Consider the following 20623-nt stretch of genomic DNA (forward strand, 5'->3'; position numbering starts at 1 on the left):
ACTTCCAGGTAAACACAGAGCATGACCATGATATGAGTATAGGTTCAGTAGTTCATTCCCTTAATGGAAACATGTGAATACCAAATAGTAATACATTACAATTCATGAAATGATGCATGCATAACTTTCCATTTCTGGTTTCTTTTTTATAAAAGTAGTGCACGAATTAACATTCGTGCACTACTACAAAATTTCTCACTTCACAACAGAACCTTATGATGATCTTAACAGCTCACCTCTTCGCCAGGACTCCCTGGGCAGCAACATCCTATTAGCCATGTTGTTGTTTTTCTTTTTCGGAATCCTTCGTGCAGCCACATACCATGCCTGGAATGGAAAACCAGCTATAAATAACAATGTATTTGAATGACTTCCTCTTGAAGTATTTATTCTAATCAGATATGCTTTGTGCCTACTATGGTGCGCGAAGGCACATAAGTACAACATTTGCAGACGTTCGACGTAAGCAGTTCTTGGAGATCAATTCAAGTACGCCGACTTGCGCTTTTATTTTTGAAGAAATACGACGACAAATTTTAACAAATGAAATATGGCTCACAATGATACGAGTAAATGCTGCTGTACGGTGATGCATTATCGGTATCTTATCGTCTTCGAATAAATTTGTTGTTCCTAAACGCGCAACCAACTAGAAACGGCGCAAACCTACGAACGGATACCGAGTTACATCTATTACAGGCACTTCAGCTGTTTTGATTAATTTAAATTACTCTTATGAGAATCCAACTATGTGTGGACAGCACACTACTAAGACAGGCAATCTACGAAAGCATTACTCACCAGAATTCCTGCTTGACTTGGTCTTGGTCAACACTGCGCGATATACGTTGGGGCTGTGGCGATTCATTCAACTCGATTTTTACCGGAACAACAGGCGCTGCTCGAAAGACAACGACGGAAAATAGAGAGCCGCTATAAAGTCCGCTAATTTGCACATTACAGCACTACAAAGCGATATATGAACACATCGTAAACAGCAACCACTCGCTCACACACACAAGAAACGAGGTACCCAACGTTGCTAGACACCATCCGAACTCCGAAGTGAGAGTAGCAAAACAACAAGATATCAAAACACGAAAGGAAGAGTATTGATCCCCCCTCCTTCTATAGCATGCAAAACGTGATTTGCGCTGAGATGAACATATATGTTCATGACGCGAGTAATTTTCACTTTTCACTGATCCAAAGGAGGTCACGTGGGATTGCTCGACGCTTGCGAAATCAACAATGAAAATGGCGAAACGAAACTTGTGAATCGTGCATTTGCTCTTCATGGTAGCTGCCAAAAAATCGAATCAAACTTATGGGACACTGGATTACAGGTATGTTGGCATCTTTTTCATTCCTGCATATCATTACACTATACGTGAATACATGGTGTCATGTCATGGGTGTCATGTCTCACGATGCTGGGGAAGTAGTTGCATGGGGAAGTGTGCATGGTCCTAGACTTTTAATTCTTGATCGCGTAATCGAAATATCGGCACCTCTCGCATTGTGGCTTGCATGTGACCAACCAAGTGCTGTTCCCTTACTAGCGCTTCCTACAAACGACAAAACGAAACATGCGGGAATGTATATTTTTGATTACTCATATGTAACAAGAAAATGTATCGTTTTCAGGTTGCTGCCACTACTCCATGTGCCCGCAATTGTCTTGCGTGTATGATTACACTAACGGCGTCGCCCACCACGGCGGAAGTGTTTTGCGTACACGCGTTTCAGCATGAAGCCTGCAGGTAACATCTGATGTTTACCCTTCGGATATTCTGAATTTACATATTGTAGCTTAGAGGAATTCCGAATGCCCAGAGTGACACACACTTTTAACATTGTGACATCAGTGCAGTGGCATAAGCTCTAATGTAGTGCCCCACGAAAATGAACAAGGGGTAGTGGTTTATCCAGAATCCCAACCACAAGAAGGGTGTTGGAAAAAATTGTTGGAATAGTTACGTCATTACAGCTTAACATATCATTACAGACGTATCTGAAGCTGAAATCGCAAGGGCACCCCCTGTAGGGGGTGCACAGGCAAAAAAGTTAGGGGGGGTCTGGATAAAGCACTGACGAGGGGGACTCCTCCACCCCATGTCAAGCCTCATAAAACACCTCCTGAAATAGTTTCCTGGCTATGCAGCTGCATTATTATGACGTAATTGTCATTGTTGTCCATAATTCTTGAATATGTTTTGAATATATGAAAAAAAAAAGTCTGCTTGACAGCATATGTCTTATAGTCATCATCAAACAAGAGCATATGTCATTTTGTTCAGTGGCTTATGTACTTTTTGTAAATTTCAGGTGGACGTAAATTGTAGAAGGCAGCTAGTGGGGGAGAAGATCATGGTCATAGGTCATGTGACTCCTGGAGCTCCCAGTGGGCTCCCTTGTGGAGTACTTTTCAGAACACACACACATACAGTTTGCTCACAGAACCAACGAGTAGGATGTTGCTTGAATACTGAGAGAAAATGGCGTAACACATACAAATATCATGTGACACATATGACAATAAAAACATTTTTCACGAGGGATGCATGAAACACTGTCGCAATATTGTGTGCATGAACCATTGTGTGTGACACAAGCCGTGGGGGCACACCGCCTCGGACACATTTTGGGAAGCATAAAACACAGTATATACAGAGCTACTATGGTGGATGCTTCGTTTTTCTTTTTGGCCGTTATGAGACATCTTCGGCCGTAGTGAGACTACCTTCGGCCGTATTGAGACTTTGGCCGTAACGAGACACTTGGGGATTAAAGGATTTTCGGCCGTAATGAGACTTTCGGCCGTAATGAGACTTCGGCCGTAATGAGACTCGGGCCGTAATGAGATGTTACCTTCAATCCAGCACCTGCCCGTAAAGGTTACGCCAACGTGCGGCTTTTTATACAGGATGTTCATTTTTATTCGCAACAGAGTAGCGCTCATTTGGCAGGTGGGTTATGTGAATTTTTGCTAATTAGTCGATCCGTAGTTACAAACACATGCGTCAGGAAATGTCGGAAATGTTTGTAACTACGGATGGGTTAATTTGCGAAAATTAACATAACCCACCTGTCAAATGAGCGCTGGTGTGATGCGAATAAAAACAAACACCCTGTGCGTGGGATATCGACAGACACTTACAGAACACACCAAGGTACCAAAATGAACCAGCAGAAAAGGAGATCTTGAACATATGTATATTACAAAAACAGAAGTCTGTCGAGAGGTGACACATTGTGCACAAGTGCGATTCTGATGTGAAGAGAAACCATGGTCGCTTTACCATGTATGTGGAAAAAAGAACTATCTTCTAAGTGAGAAGCAATGCATAAAAGTGCGAGGAAGCTAGCGAGTCAAAACAACTGACCTATGTTTGCTAAGCTGAACACACCCAACGAAATGGAGAATTGCAGCAGAAAAAAATTTATTCCACATTCGTGTTGCAGAGGCGAGCGCAAATGGCAATACAGTATTACATAAAACGCACACAACCTTGAGGAATATGAGTGTACAGTAACGCAGGAGACACTACATTACTGCGTTATCAGCGTTGGAGGCGCTCTGGGACGAGTTTGTGAGGTACTGCATTGCGCTGGTGACGGTATGTGAACCTGCATGTGGGATCCTGGGAACAAAAGTTTGGGCAATGAGAGTAACATTTACGGAACCATTCAAATCCGTACAAAGCACAAGGTACAAATCAGCATAAATGCGGGAAGGCGTTCACTCCGCGATTGAGTCTTAGAATATCGTAAGAATACAACAAGTAGGAAGCTGCGAATTATATATCTCGATGCATATATCCGCAGCTCGCAAAATGCACGCCGGTGTATTGACTTGGCGACCAAGTAAGAGCAGAAAAGTAGCAAGCGTAAGTGGCGTTCATATGCAGGACCGCAAAACGCTTGCCATAATCACAACAAACATGCGCTAAGAGCTCTTGCTATCAAAATAACGCACGTACCTAGCACAAAATGTACACTTACCCAGTGTATGAAGTGTGTGAATTAGGGCTGCGGTGGTGACGTTCGTTTTCGGTTGTATATTCTTTGCAATCTTCGCACTCACTACACTTTCCCCTCAGAACATCGAAAATATACTTGTTTGCTAGCGACATCTAGCTTTTCCGGTGTTCCTGACAATACTATGATAAACGCGAGGAAAACCACTGATTAAAACAGATTACACTTGTTAACGGACGGACGACGAGCGTTAAGCGTTTCAAGGAAACCGCTCTCAGTGTGGATAGACCTAGACCAGGCTCGGCTACGCAGCGAAATCGGAAATCTTGGTGGTTGCGGCATTGACAATTGTTTTCCACCCTTTAAAAAGAAACATACTATCTGTATTTCAGACTGCGAACTTATAATCTGTGTTCATACAGCATTGATAACATGTAGTTGACGTATAGGTGACGCTGAAACAGATAAAAAATAACAGCGTAGATTCGCAACTGTCGTCTCGAATGGGAGGCTGAAACGTAGCATTATGCTGAAAAACAAAAGGAAAACAAACGATAAGAAACTAACAAAGAGATTATCGTTGGAGATTTCGCTTAGAAGTTACAGTGTCGGAGTAGAGGGTACATTTATAAGTTACAACAAGATGTTTTTGTTTTTTCCGAGATGTAACTTCTATTCGTGTTGTAAAGACATGACCTTGGTCGCTTTTAACCTCTAAATGTACGTTACAGTGGTGTAACCTATAAGAAATCTCGAAATCTACGTCTATATAGAAGTTACATCTTTCTAAAAGTTACAATAAAAGGTACGGGTTTAAGAGTGTAGGGGTGGGCAGTTAGGTGGAAGGCCTTGAACATATACTCGTGAAACTAAAGAACATTGATAAGACATATACCGTCCGCCCCTATTGCACTTGACTTTCAGTACATTGTGCTGCTTGGGCTGATTCTTCCCTTTCTGGACGGCTGGGAGAAGGTGTAGCAGACACCGCTTTGCGGCCGGACGACAACGATGAAGCCGGCCAGCTACGCACCTACGCGCGGCACGCTAAGCGCGCTATAGTTTTCCTGGGGCCGCCCAGTGGAATAAACGTTTAGTTCGACCCTGGCTCTTATGGTCTGCGCATCTCTCTTTCCGACCTCCACAAATCTGGTGACCCAGTACGAACACCAACGCCGATGAATCCCGCTTGCGACCAGCCCGACCAACCAGACTTACCTTCGGGCGCACCGCCGCTTTCCCAACCCACAGTCGCCCATGTCAGCGTCCGGCTACCACCCTTCTGGTTAAAGATTGACCAAAGGCCGGGAACATACATCTTTAATTACCGAAATTCACACCGGCTCACAACAATTAAAAACAATGAATAAAATTGACGTTTCGCGCACCCTTCTGGTCGCGGAACCCCGCCATCTGGTTCCATCAAGTCGAGGCGCAGTTCCTCCTTGCTGGCGTCACATCGCAGCTGGCAAGGTACCGGCACGTCGTCGCCGCGTTGCCACCAGAGATTGCCATGGACGTTGCCGATGTCATCACCTCAGACCCCATACGATCACCTGCGCGCCGCCATCCTTAAGCGCACCATGCTGTCAGAGCGCAAACAGATACAACAGCTCTTAAGCGCCGAGGAGCTCGGCGACCGGCGCCCTTCGCAGCTGCTCCGCGCGATGCAAGCCCTTCTAGCAGACCGGGCCGATTCTATCGACGAAGCATTCCTTCGAGAACTGTTTTTACAGCGGCTGCCGACCACCGTGCAGATGGTTCTCGCGACGGCTGAAACCTTGCCCCTATTCCAGCTGGCGGAGCACGCGGACAAGGTGTTGGAAGTCGCTGTTCCGGGAGCATTGGTCGGAGCAGTCAATCAGGCGGCTCCACCATACGCGCCTCCTTCTGGGACCCTTGGCCATCCATCCCCTTCAGCGTCCCCCTCTGCCATCAACGCCATCAGCGTCGAGCTTGCATCTGTGCGCGCAGAGATGCAGCGCCTCTCAGAATCAGTGGCCGCCCTACAACGACCAAGCCCACGCCGACGTTCCTCAAGTCGTTCCCGCCGTTACCGCTCCCCTCGGAGGTTCAATAGCTGTACCCCTTCCCCTACCGACGGCACCACTCCACCTCCCTGCTGGTACCACGAGCGTTTTGGCAGCGCCGCCACCCGCTGCACACGACCTTGCGGATGGTCGGGAAACGATCAAGGGAATCGCTGACGGCGACCACCGTTTCCCCTACCCAAGCAGAGAGTCGCCTTTTCTTCGCTGTGGACCGCTCCTCCAAGATCCGTTTCTTGGTGGATACCGGAGCTCCCGTCAGCGTTTTACCTGCGACCACTCAAGACCGTCGACGCGCCCCAATTTTCCATCTTATGGCAGTGAACAACACCGCCATCCCGGTGTACCACGGGAAGCTACTGACTGTAAGCCTCGGCTTACGACGGGACTTTCCTTGGCTGTTCCTGGTCGCCGGCGTTTCTCAAGCCATCATTGGTGCGGACTTTCTTCATCATTTTCGCCTTTCTGTTGACGTCTCCAGACGTCTACTCGTCGACGGCTGCACCAACCTATCTGTCCGGGCGATCTCTGCTCCCCCACCCAACGAGCCTTTCATCGGAGCGTCTCTCCCTACCGTTTCACCACCCTTCCACGACCTCCTTCGGCAGTTCCCGTCGCTCACACAGCCGCCGGACTGGACTCTGCCCGTTAGACACGATGTAGTCCATCACATCGAGACGAAAGGACCCCCAGCTTTCTGTCGCCCGCGCCCTTTGGTTCCAGAGAAGATGAAGATCGCTAGGGCCGAATTCCAACACATGTTGGACATAGGCATCGCTCGCCCGTCATCCGCGAGCTGGTCCTCTGCCCTTCATATGGTCCCTAAGAAAACGGGCGACTGGAGGCCATGCGGGGACTACCGCGCTCTCAACCTTGCCACCGTCCCCGACAGATACCCCTTGCCGCGCCTTCAAGACTTCACGGCGCATCTTCACGGCACGAAGTGCTTCTCTAAGATAGACCTGACTAAGGCGTATCATCAGATCCCTGTCGCCCCGGAAGACATCTCGAAGTCGGCCATTACAACACCGTTTGGCCTCTTCGAGTTCATCCGAATGCCTTTCGGGCTTAGAAACGCCGCCCAAACTTTTCAGCGGTTTATCGACTCGGTGACCCGGGGCCTTCCGTTCGTCTTCGCCTACATTGATGACATTCTCGTCGCTAGCCAAGACCTCGCTCAACATCAGGACCACCTCCGCCTGCTATTTGCACGCCTAGCAGAGCATGGCATCGTCATCAATGTAGCGAAGTGCGAGTTCGCAGTTCCATCCTTGGAGTTCCTGGGCCACCGAGTCTCCGCCGACGGCATCACCCCTCTTCCGGACAAGGTGGAAGCGATCAACAACTTCCCGAAGCCTAAGACCATTCGGCAGCTTCGGCGTTTCTTGGGTCTGGTGAATTTCTATAGGCGATTTATACCTCACTGCGCCCACGTTCTTCGCCCACTTGAAGCACTCTTACGCCAAGACGACGCTCCCCCACGTCCCAAGCGTCGCAAGTCGGCGAACTCCAAGCTCCCGGATACATCTCCTGCCCTCCTGTGGACTGAAGATTCGTCCGCTGCCTTCGACACAATCAAGACCCTACTGTCTTCTGCTGCACTACTCGTCCACCCCAGCCCCGGAGCGCCTACCACTCTCATGGTCGACGCGTCCGCATCCGCGGTTGGCGCCGTCCTTCAGCAGTTCATCGACGGCGACTGGCGTCCCCTTGCGTTCTTTTCTAAAGCCCTGAAGCCAGCAGAAGAGCGCTACAGCACTTTTGGCAGGGAGCTTCTCGCAGCGTACCTTGCGGTCAAACACTTCCGCCACTTCTTGGACGGCGGAAGTTTCACCATCTTGACTGACCACAAGCCACTTATGTACGCCTTCCGATCGGCCAGCAGCCGCTACTCGCCTCGCGAGACGCGTCATCTAGCTTTCCTGGCTGAATTCACCACCTGCATTGAGCACGTCGCCGGCTCTCAGAACGGCCCCGCTGACGCCCTCAGCCGCATTGCTACCATTGAACCGCTGTCGCACGAAGCCCTGGCTCACGCCCAGCTTCCCGACAGCGACCTGGAAGCCTTGCGCGCGTCATCCACCTCGCTGCGGCTTGAGGACGTCACGCTCCCAGGTTCACCAACCCGCCTTTGCTGCGACACTTCCACTTCTCCACCCAGACCATACGTGCCCACACCTCTCCGTCGGTCCATCTTCGACTCGCTGCACAACCTCGCCCATCCCGGGGTGCGGGCGACCCAACGACTCGTCGGTGCACGGTTTGTGTGGCCAAGCATGAATGCCGACATTCGTTCGTGGGTGGCCGCCTGCAACCCGTGCCAACGATCGAAGATCGGACGGCACACTGTTGCTCCCCTTGGCCGTTTCATGCCCCCCGACGCACGGTTCGATCATGTGCACGTCGACATCGTGGGCCCTCTTCCACCATCCTCTGGCCAACGCTACCTCCTGACCGCCGTCGACAGGTTTACCCGCTGGCCAGAGGCGGCCCCGATGCCTGATGCAACAGCTGCCACTGTGGCCGAAACATTCCTGGCCACTTGGATCGCCCGTTTTGGCGTGCCATCCCTTATAACAACTGACCGTGGCGCTCAGTTCGAGGCCAAGCTCTTCTCGGCTTTCCTCCAGCTCCTCGGTTCGAGCAGAATCAGGACCACATCTTATCACCCATCTTCCAACGGGTTGGTGGAGCGCTTTCACCGTCAACTAAAGGCAGCCATTATGGCCCACGAAAACGCCGTCAACTGGCCTACCATCCTTCCCATCGTCCTGCTTGGCATTCGCGCCACCACGAAACCAGACCTCGGCTGCTGCCCGACCGAACTCGTTTACGGCACCACCTTACTCCTGCCAGCTGATTTCTTCGTCCCGTCGCAAGCTTCTGTCACCGACCCGCCTACATACGTCGACAAGCTGCGCCAGATTTTCGAGGACGTCCGACCAGCTTCGCCGCGTACTTGCCCCGGCCGCACACCCTTCGTGCCCCAAGCCCTCTCGACCGCCACGCACGTTTTTGTGCGGCGTGATGCCGTGCGTAAAGCCCTGCAGCCGCCATACTCCGGACCGCACCTAGTCATCAGCCGCTCCAGCAAACACTTCACCTTAAACGTCAACGGGAAGTCTGACACCGTGAGCATTGACAGGCTCAAGCCCGCTTTCGTCGAGCCACCTGTCTCTCCAACCTGCTCTGCAGTCCCCTTCTCTGCGTCGCCGCCGCTTGCCATCTCAGCCCATCCCCTTCCCCGCAAGAAGGTCTCCTGGTCCGACCGCTCCTTCCGGAGTCTAGGGGGAGGGCCCTGTAGCAGACACCGCTTTGCGGCCGGACGACAACGATGAAGCCGGCCAGCTACGCACCTACGCGCGGCACGCTAAGCGCGCTATAGTTTTCCTGGGGCCGCCCAGTGGAATAAACGTTTAGTTCGACCCTGGCTCTTATGGTCTGCGCATCTCTCTTTCCGACCTCCACAAAGGCATACCTAAGGATGAGTCAGCACTGACTCGACTGGCGCAACATGTTTCCACGTGTCATGTATGAAACCTTTTTCTCCCCTTCTGCATTAAACAATTGTTGGAAGTAAGCGATCGTGTACGTCATGTCCATGGTCTATCTTGTGATTGTGTTCAACTAGTGGGCTTTTGGGTACGTCATGTTCTTAGCGAAGCTTTTCGCAGACTGAAGTACGCGCATGTCACCAATGACTTCCGAGCTTCTACGACCTTAGAGAAGTCTGGACGAAAAAAAAACAAATAAGCATGATCTACGTAGAACGAGCCGTATCCAAAGCAAGTATTGGCACGTACGCCAACGAATATGACAGGGTGGGTAAGCTACAATATCACAACACGAATTACCGACATCGCGTTTTTATGCCGTAACTGTCATATCATGACACCGCCAACGTCGCAAATTAAATTATTGACCATTCTTCAATCGTTCATTGTGTTGCATCTTTCGACAAGAAGAGAGAGCGCCTCGTACCTTGCTAGGTGGGGCAATGAAACTTTCCCCGGGATTGCGCTTGACACAGCGCTCCCCATCAGCCTCGAAGCCACTGAAACTTCCTTCACCGAGCGTTCCGTGCAATAGTGCAGCCCTGCTCACCGACAGCACCAACACCAAATGTCTGGGAAAGGTCGCTGTTCTGAGGAAGTCTAGCATTTCCACCTAGAGAAGTCAAAGTGTTATTTTATTGGTTATTGGTTACTTTATTGGTCACGTGCAGTAGGGCTGCAATCCCAAAAAATTTCGGTGGCCTGAGCTCTCAGTACTCTTATGACACAATTTTCGTCACAATTGCACTACTATTTTTTTTCTTTTTTTTAGGAAATTAAACTTGAAAATTACGGGCAACACTGTTTCGGAGTCACCATGACCTGCGCGTTGCTCGTCAAGTGCGGAGGCAAAACGACATAGCATGCGCATAACACTGTGTAGTAAAACAAAAGAAGTCGGTTACGTATTGGCTACACCATGAGCCCCAACCCAGTCGGGAACATAGGTCACTGTTGCTTGACATATCCGTGATTATTTCCCACCAGACCCCGAGCCGTTCTACCGGAATTTTACTTGGAAATAAAAAATATTTAGCGTTCCCCGTCACATTCATAACTAGCTGTGATGGGTTTACAAGAAATAAGCTTTTGATCTACGCCGCCAACATAACTTGTCGGTACATTTAAGGTCTAAATTAGGTTTACACTGATTAGTACAACTGAAACGCAAAACCTGAAGGGTCTACCGTGTAAGTGCGGACAAGCTTAAGGTCCTTAAACCGGTGCTTTGATGAGTTGCCAAGCTGAAATTGCATGTTTTGAACTCAGCGAAATTTTAGATAAGTTTTAGTTAGCTTTAGATTCTGCAATAAAGAAAAAATGTCACTTGTCCAAATGCGACCTGTCCAACCGTTGACATGTTCTACAGGTACACTCTGCTCCATTGGGTACAAACTGTTCAGCGTCGAGTATTTTTCTATTGAAGAAACATATTCGATTGCTTATGAATCCGCAGCAGCGTGTAGAATCGGCAGCGTATAGAATTGTAAGTGACAAGATACAAGAAGCAGTGGGGCGGTTCTCTCTCGTTCTCTGTTTCACACGGGTTTACAATATGCAACTGTGCCGTCGTCTTGACAGCAGACCTTCCTTAGTGTTACGCGTTCCCATGCTAATGGACCTTTTTCACAACGGCCTATGCGCATGCGCATGACCTTGAGGCGCCGGACAGGGTTATCTTCGTCTTCAATAGATGGCGCAGTATGGGGACGACAGAAGTGGGACCAGTGGGGAGACCGCACGGACGGCGCGAGCTCGTCGGTCCAACTCCGGACCGGTTTTGGTCCTTTGTGCTGCCCACGTGGGTTTTTTCTTGGCCCGCACCGAGCGTGGTTCGCTGGAGAACCGCTAGGATACGACGCGTATGTGAAAAAGGTCCATGGGTTCTTATTGCCGCCGGCGGCTGGTGTGCTAGAAGACGACGCTGACGCCATGGTTCGAATTACTGCACTGAAAAGAGAGCTCGATATTGGCACGTTGATAGGCTCCTCGACCCCTCTACTGTCGCCGCCCCGCACCGATGAACTGTCTCGCGCGCCCCCCTCTCTCTCTCTCACACACACACAAAATTGCTTGGTCCCTGGCCACATCCAGCCCACCAACGCTCTGCCCTCAAAGCTCTCTTCACCTTTCTGGATACCATAGGACTTCGATCCACATTGCGAAAGGGATCATTATTTCATTCCCCGCATCAGCACCAGCAGTGGGGTAGAGTATCGCACCTGGCGATGAAACTCCACATTCATCATCTCGAAATAAAGTTGTTGTTGATAGGCTCCTACACCGTACTACACTGTATAGTTGATGAAAGTTAGATAGAGAATACAGTACTACAGTTTACAAAAAGAAAAAAAAGAAACAGAAACATGCTGAAGCGTCTCTCGTTACTTGATTAATCAAACTGAACAGCGGCGTAGCCAGAAAATAATTCGTGAGGTGTTCTGTGGGGGCTTTACATGCGGGAGTGGGATTGCTCTCTAGTTCCCTTCTCCCAAATGCACTACCAAAGATACGATTTCAGGGGGGGGGGAGTGAGCCCTGAATCCCCCTTCCGCCCCTTCTGGCTACGCCACTGAAACTGAAGCTCGCGGTAGTGCTTTGTTGTATACGTAAGTAGTGGTTCTTTGCAACTGCTCATGTGGGTCCCCGTACTTGTCAGTCTGATGCTCTACGTCGTTGAAATCGTGTTTACATGTTTTTTTTTTTTTTTTGCCTTTTGTTCTATTAGATGTCGCCCCTGGAGGTAAAATAAACAAATAGACTCTGAAAAATTTGCTCATAAAGGACAAGCTTCTTTCTCCTTTTTCTAATCATCTTCTTGCAGTATTTAGACAAACTTAGAGGGGTACACAGACGGGTACCAAAACAGCTCGCGAAACATCCTCATGCCCGATGAGAGAACGTGGCTCACTGTAGCGGGCGTATTTATCAAGAGACAATAGGGAGTTTTAGTATATCGTGCGCTATCGCCTTTGCGTACGCAAGGGATAGCGTTGGTTGTTCCGCGCACGCGCATGACACAAGCAGAGCTTTGCGCATTGCGCAGAACCACCACGCTATCCTTTACGTACGCAAAGGCCACAGCGTACGTATACTAAAACTCACTAATGCCATTCAAAAACATAATCCGTTATCCAGGTGACTTGTTTCCTTCTGCACTGGGATCTGCTCCAGCACTGGGGTAGAGTATCGCCCCCGGCGATGAAACTCCCCACCCATCATCCTGAAATAAAGGTTGTTGTTATTTCCTTCCTTCTTGGAACTCAGATACGTCACGAAGCTCCCACGTGTCGCAACGCTGCATTCCAGCCACTGGAAACCGGGGACATTTTGGGCTCCATGCGGATGACGGGCCCCGTTCAGACTATATAGCTGCGAGGTGCGCGGTGCGTAGCAGTTGTGGGAACAGTGCTGTGGCTTCGCAGAACACTACAGCGCTAACAATATAGTGCACAAATGAAACTGAACATTGCGGATTATTGTGGTACGGATTAAACTTGCTATCTGGAGGGGTTTAAGTGGAAAGATTTCGAACGTTTTGAATTTACCTCACTTCCCGACACTGCAATAAATTAATGTATCAGTGTCCCGTATCCTGACTGTTGGTGGGGCGTGAAGTAACGTGTAACCCACTGTCGGCAGGGCACCGCAGGGTGGGGCATGAGCACAGACGGGTGCATTGAATATTGTGTCCGTTTGGAGGCATTATGTACACTTTTGCTCCAATTTTGTGTGGAAAACGTTAGTCGTCGGCAAGGTACCATAGTGCAGAGAAAAAAGTGCACCTTGTATATCTGTTCAGTGCCCCTTTAAGAAGAAAAATAAGCTGACAATTCGTTCGCAAACAGATAGTGTACTCTTTTTTCTTTTTCCATCGACACCTTGTATCACAAACTGACTTACAGAAGCCTCTACGAACGCTGTGCGGCTCCGAATTTCGAACGTTAACTCAATTGTAAAAAATACACGACGAAAATCTCCGAAAGCCGTCCTCAGGATATCCCAAAAAATGTTAGAAAATCCGGAACCCTAGCACTTACGTACAAAACTAAATACTTTCACTGACAATTTCTGCTCTCGTTCCAGAGAACAACCTGTTTTTGTTTGTTCTCTTTGTGTGTTTTTGTTTTTCTCTTGGAGCGTATATTGTCAGACATGGCAAGCATGGCAAGCATTCATGTTTAACCTCAATAACTCTCAAAGTGGGAGATACATCGTCAGGAGCGATGGAACCCGGGACACGAAGAAAACAAACACACACGACACCGTCTGTGGATTGTGAAGCAGTCGTATAGACTATAGTGTTTTTGACTTTGTAAAGACGTTGCAGATTCGGGCTATTTTGTGTCACTTCTTGCGTCCGCACGATATAGTAACGTAGAAAAAGAGCAGAAAGAGAAACGAACGTAAGTGGGTTGATCACTGTAGAAGTATCCCTCCCAGTGGCTGTGACCCGTCACTCTGCAGTTGGGCTCCGCACTATGGTCCGCGTAGTACTGTGGCTGAAGGACCAGGGCATCAAGTGGCGACTCACTGCAAGGAACACGAGATAGCTGCACCGAAAATTGCAATCGGCTTCTTTCTATCGTTGACCTCGGTGGATCGCTTGATAGCGGATCTGTCTACTCATCCCAAGCCTATACGTGTATGAACCCAACGAAATCCAGCGGTACGGGGTGTTCGGATGCCAGCAACTTGATGGCAGGACATTCAAGTTGCTTAGTCAAGTCGTCTTCCGCGAGGGACGTTAAATACGGTGAGCAATGGGCCGAGATTTCGACGTGCGTCCTCACTATGCCGATCGGCAAGACCAATCGGCTTTTGTCGCTGTGCTCTGCCTACGGCTGACTATGCCGATCAGCCTTGCTGATCGGCATAGTGAGGACGCACCTTTACATAATACTCATGCGGGCAAAATTAACCCGCAGGTCGTCCACTGTGACGTTGTATTGCGACCGACCAAACTGCACATGCGGTTTCGCTACCTGTCTCCGGAGGGCAGCCAAATTAGACAAACTCTTATAATGTGGTAATGTGCATTCTCCCAAACAGTGGTGCATGATTTCGGAATAAAAATTCGAGTGGGCGCGTACGCCAAAACGTCGTTTCAGCTGTCGATGGTTTTGCTTTACAAAGGGAACATCTCGAAGTGAAAAGTGTCTGCAGCTCATGGGTATCTCCCAATCTCCCAACAAAGAACAATGGTCAAGAGGGGCGGCGATATACACTGCCTGTATTCAGCATACCGGAACACACGGGCTGCACGTCCGTTTAACTTGTACCATACCAAAAAATTAAGTTAGAAAATCCGGAACCCTAGCTCTAACGTACAAAAGTAAATCCTTTCACTGACAATTTCTGCTCTCGTTCCAGAGAACAACCTGTTTTTATTTGTTCTCTTTGTGTGTTTTTGTTTTTCTCTTGGAGTAAATATGGAAATTGAATACTGAGCTCGCTAGAACGGCGTCCCCTAAAGCGTCCGTTTCATGCTCGAAAAAAGGTGTAATTCCCTGTGCGAGCCCTTTTCCCCGAAAAATATAAATCGCTTAATCGTAGCCTGTTACCTAAAATATACGTGTAATTCCCTGAAAACAAGGATGTCACGCAGGAGCTAATTGAAACATGGTGACCGAGTTGGCTTTGAGCGTCCTTTAGCGTTGAGACTTGAGAACGTCGCGGATGAAGGGGCTTGACTGTTCACGCTTTCGCTTTGTAATATTGAGTCGACGCATAAAACGATTATTTGCGTGGAATGAATTAAGATACACGTGGACACCCGAAGCATGCAAAATGAAAGAGGTTGCTGTGGCGTGCTTTCTGGCTTCCCTGACACATTAGAATATGGGGGCAAAGAAGGTTGGTTCCTTGAGGCTGGGACCTGTCACTTTTGGCCTGTAACATTCCCATCGGCCCATCCGAAGCACGTGACCTTCCCCAACACCTCTGCCCGCTGCAGACGCGTTGATAAGCAACCATTCGTTATGCCAGAATAGCGTTAATTTCGGAATCACGTTTCATATTCGGCTAATAAGCTTCCTCTGCAAAGCTTGTACGTCGACGCAAAGAACTTTCTCGTTTTCCTATGTAATACGTCACATGGTCAGTTTCGGTGGTCATTGAAAGGAATGGCCATTGAACATGCGCCTAGCGCCACCAAGCGTACATTGTGTCAACCTGCCAGGAAGTATTGGATCCAATGATCCCTGACAGGCTGAGGTTGACACGTTAATCGCTTGGTGGCGCCACGCACATGTTCAAATGGAAATGATTTCAATTATCATTGAAGTCTGGTCATGTGACAAGGGTATAAGATATGTAGCTTTGAGTGAACTGGAGTCGACAGCAGTGACGAGAAGCGGGCGTTTGTCCTCACTAGCCTCGCCCTCACCTCAATTTTCTGGGAGAAAAATTTTCCTCACCTCACCTCATCTCAAAATTTTTATTGAAAACTTTTCCTCACCTCACCTGAAAAATGTTTTTCGAAATTTTCCTCGCCTCACCTCACCTCAAAATTTTTTTGAAAATTTTTCCTCACCTCACTTCAATTTTTTATTGAAAAATTTTCCTCACCTCACCTCAAAAATTTTTCCGAAATTTTCCTCACATCACCTCAAGTTTTTAAAGCTATTTGTGTATTCGATGCGCGTTGGCCTTTGAGTGACTACCAATGTATATACCTCAAGCGTGAGTGCATACAGGGTGCAGCACGAAACGTGTCATTTGACCATTATAAGAAAACGGCTTAAAGGGACCATGAAACGATATTTGACAAGCCCACGATCATTTTTAATTAGTTCCCCTGTACTAAAGCATTCACTCTGTGAAATATGAAGTTGAAAATCGTACAAATAGCGAAAATATTCGATATTTACCACAGGCGTGAACAGCAGCTGCTACGGCCCGCCTCCGAGGCGAACTGGCCGTGACATCATACACAGAACATGTTGCCGATTCGCGGACGGACTTTTGCGAGCGAAGTGCGAAATTTTCAAACAAGCTTGTATACTTCGTCACGAAATATGTTTTAATTTGATTTGGAGACAAGATTGTAACTAACCGTTTACACAAAATCCTACGAGAAATGTAATATAGCTGTTGACTGCAGCATGGTTACCGGAGCACGTTTTCCCCTTTTAACTTCATCTTCGTCAGAACATACCTTCGTCGGTGACATTCTATGAGCTGTTGCGTACGGAACGATACATAGACGCTGTGTGTGTCGCATAACCTCTTCCTCCATTACCGATAATTTACCTTTCGCCATATTTCAAGTGATTGACAGGTTCAAGACAGGAGATATACAACGTCGCTGTTGTCCAAACCGAAACCATGCACCCACGTGGTTCGGCGGGGTGTGTCCTCCTCGTTCACAGTTGGCTGAGAGGATTGGATGGCGATGACGTAAGCCCACTTCGAAGGCATATATCCAGCGGTCATGCCCTGCTATTTTTGTCTGATAACTGCGCCCCCGTTGTACTGAATACGGCCAAAAGTCGATGTGTGTACGATAGTGATGGATCATGTGAACAGTTTCCTGCAGAGTACTCAGATTTCTCGAAAATCATTTCATGGTCCCTTTAACGGAAAAATATGGGGTAAACAATTTTCTTCTGGACATTTAGTTTGTCACCAAACACAAATAGTTTCATCAATTTGCCATTGAAATACATTTTCGAAATTGAATTCATTAAATTGCTTAGTCCCCAATGTAACGTTCTTTTTTTTCTTCTTCTTGCTGGAGGATTTGGCCTAGTCAATCACAGAAAACGCTTCGTGGAACGATTGTTATACCCGTAAAAGTTGCGCAGAAATTGAGGTTCAATTGCGGGTATGCGAATGGCGCGCAAAGTCGGGCCTCAGATCAGCGGCGAGAGAGGAGGGCAGTCCCCGCCCAGATGAGAGACAGAAGCTGCGGAAAGAAGGAAAGATATCCCGTGTACACGCGGGAAAGGTTTTCATAAAGTGTGCGTTCATAAATTTTTCCTCGCCTCACCTAAAAAAATTTCCCCATAGTTTTCCTCAACTCACCTAAAAAATTGAAAATTTCCTCACCTCAAATTTTTCTAAAAAAGATTTTCCTCACCTTACCTCAAAATTTTTTTGAAGAGTTTTCTCAGCTCACATCACCTCAAAATTTTTTGAAAATTTTCCTCACCTCACCTCAAATATCACCAGAAAAATTGGCCCTCACCTCACCTCACCTCAAATATTGTGAGGTGAGGGCGAGGAAACCCTCACCATCGCACGCCCTCGTGAGGGTGCCCACCTCTGGCAGTGACGGACAATATACCTTAACTTCATGAAGAAGACCGAGAGACACGCACCCTTTCCCTTGTTTCTTTAATACCTTAACTTGTTCTGTTTATGTAGATGATGCCTGGGGAAAGCCGCATGGATGACGGTACGTGCAAAATCGATGGGAGGGCATGGGGATGACAGCCTGGGTGCTCAGTATACGAACGCCACAAATTTCGTTCAAATCCACCTCGTACATTTTTAGAAAATTCAGATTTAATATTTCGGGCGACCCTGTGTCTAAGACCCGACACGAACTCCGCAGTTTCCGCCGTTTGTAGGGCGGCGAACATAAAGACGCCAATAACAATGCAAGCATGCAGCGACATCTATGGACCTCTACGGTCACCACGTCGGCTCGCCGGACGTGGTGCATTTTTGCGTATGTGACTCATGGTTGTTCTGCTGACAGTTATGTTACTCATTTCCACAATGCACCAATGTCCTTGCATTTTGAGAGAATATATGTCAGCAACAATCCCGTTTGAACAAACTTTTCAAAGAAAGTTCAAGAAGCCGGCTACTTAGCCCATGGCCATGACCTAGCCGATAGAGGGTTGAGGACATGTTACACTGTTGCTCCACGAATGGGCGATTATTTCCAACCAGCCGTCGCCCCGCGTCTTTTCACCGCAATTTCAGTCGCGATTAAAAATATTTAGTTTTCTTTCGCACATAAAATTTGCAGTATGGGTTTCTTTCGGAATAAGCTTTCAAACGCTGCAGCCAATATTAACAGCTTGCCTGCTGCTTTACAGTACCTCTAACATTTCTACCGCTGAGGAAGTGCTGAATTGAGGAAGTTCTTTTCCAAATCATGTACTGTAATTCAAACAGGTATTCGCCCATTGGTAGATTACCTACATATTATATATCACTAGAACAGTATACGGTTATATACTTAATTATCACATTGAAGAGATCCAGAACATTCCGCTTTTTATCGTCATCTCCGCGACTGACGATGGTGACACCCAAGAAGATGTAGCCAAGCTCCTCAGGATCGTCAACTCTGGCGTTGTCCTGAAGCCACTTTATTGTCTGAAAGTAAATATATATATATATAAAGAGGGGGGAAAAGCCATTAAAAAAATAGGTAAATGATGCTAGACGTGTTTGAAATTCAAACTTCCAGTTAAGATGGCTTCTATGGCTGCACGTAGAGAAACAGATACTGATTGAACGATGCGACAGCACCAGAGGACACGTGTTTCGCCGTGTTTGCGGCTCGTCGGCCCTGGGTAGCTGCGCATCGTTCGGGATTGGCAAACCAGGGGTCACTCTGCGAGCGATATACACCTGGGAGGGTGACCGAGCACTCCTCAATGCCACAGTGCAAGCCAGTGAATTATAAAGAGGGGGGAAAAGCCATTAAAAGAATAGGTAAATGATGCTAGACGTGTTTGAAATTCAAACTTCCAGTTAAGATGGCTTCTATGGCTGCACGTAGAGAAACAGATACTCATTGAACGATGCGACAGCACCAGAGGACACGTGTTTCGCCGTGTGTGCGGCTCGTCGGCCCTGGGTAGCTGCGCATCGTTCGGGATTGGCAAACCAGGGGTCACTCAGCGAGCGATATACACCTGGGAGGGTGCCCGAGCACTCCTCAATGCCACAGTGCAAGCCAGTGAATTATAAAGAGGGGGGAAAAGCCATTAAAAAAATAGGTAAATGATGCTAGACGTGTTTGAAATTCAAACTTCCAGTTAAGATGGCTTCTATGGCTGCACGTAGAGAAACAGATACTCATTGAACGATGCGACAGCGCCAGAGGACACGTGTTTCGCTGTGTTTGCGGCTCGTCGGCCCTGGGTAGCTGCGCATCGTTCGGGATTGGCAAACCAGGGGTCGCAAACACGGCGAAACACGTGTCCTCTGGTGCTGTCGCATCGTTCAATGAGTATCTATATATATATATATATATATATATATATATATATATATATATATATATATACAGAGGGAAAATAAACATATGTGAAATTCGGAAGCTGTCCTAAGGACACTCCACAGCCTCAAATAACCGGCGGCATCATTAGTTTCAGAGGCGGCCTTTACAGTGTCATTACGTGAATTCGTTTCAAAAGTTTTGAGACACAAGAGACACAAGACAGTGAAGTCCAAAAGAAGGCCAAAATGTATCATTTAGTAGGGTCGTCATCTGCATGAATACGGGTGAATGCTAGTTCGCGTGATCTATCCCGATCTCCAGAAGACAGATACGCAACCATGAAATTGTGTTGTATATCCAAAAGCTGAAATGAGAGGCAAGAGAGAGAAGCCTTAGAGAAAGACATTTTCCGAGCAATGATTTCCTGGGACAAAGTGGCATTGCGTGCAACTGGTAGTCCAGATGTCGCCCACGTATCCAAATCATAGATGTGTAAGGATGCAGCGGAAAATAGAAAAGCGGCTCTGCACCATTTTTATATGACCATGGAAACACACACACGCACGCGCTCACACACACACACGCACACACAAATAAACATGAAAATAAACAAAGGAAAGCCACGACTGGGGTTGGAGGCAGCTTCACGTCTCTTCATCTGTTATCACCGTTGGTTTGGCGTTCATGGTGGTTACATGGCATGGCTAGGCATACTGAGCACGAAGAGCAAAGCTGGTCCCGACTTTTCTTTGGTGCAGGCGCAGAATTTGTGCTTGGTTCTGGTTCGAGTAACGCAAGAGCCATGCTTTTGACCTGCCTGCTTTGCCCTTCAGCAAAGATGACGCCAAGCA

General features: G+C 48.0%; 1 protein-coding gene and 1 long non-coding RNA gene across 4 annotated transcripts in view; one reads left to right on the top strand and one right to left on the bottom strand.

The window, feature by feature from the left end:
* LOC135383492 (uncharacterized) overlaps window positions 1-20623 on the bottom strand; it is a 63516-nt gene that overhangs the window by 8388 nt on the left and 34505 nt on the right. For all 3 annotated transcript variants that reach the window (XM_064612919.1, XM_064612920.1, XM_064612918.1), the window contains 3 exons: window positions 18780-18919; window positions 13990-14116; window positions 10011-10196 (listed from right to left, as the gene is read on the bottom strand). In XM_064612919.1, the coding sequence (XP_064468989.1) occupies window positions 10011-10196; window positions 13990-14116; window positions 18780-18919 (453 nt within the window). The remainder of the gene's footprint in view (window positions 1-10010; window positions 10197-13989; window positions 14117-18779; window positions 18920-20623) is intronic.
* Window positions 843-2515, top strand: LOC135383491 (uncharacterized). Its single transcript, XR_010419908.1, has 3 exons — window positions 843-1346; window positions 1648-1763; window positions 2329-2515. It is a non-coding gene; the product is annotated as an uncharacterized LOC135383491 (long non-coding RNA).

This window comes from Ornithodoros turicata, chromosome 2 (genome assembly GCF_037126465.1).
Source record: "Ornithodoros turicata isolate Travis chromosome 2, ASM3712646v1, whole genome shotgun sequence".
In the NCBI taxonomy this organism is placed as follows: domain Eukaryota; kingdom Metazoa; phylum Arthropoda; class Arachnida; order Ixodida; family Argasidae; genus Ornithodoros; species Ornithodoros turicata.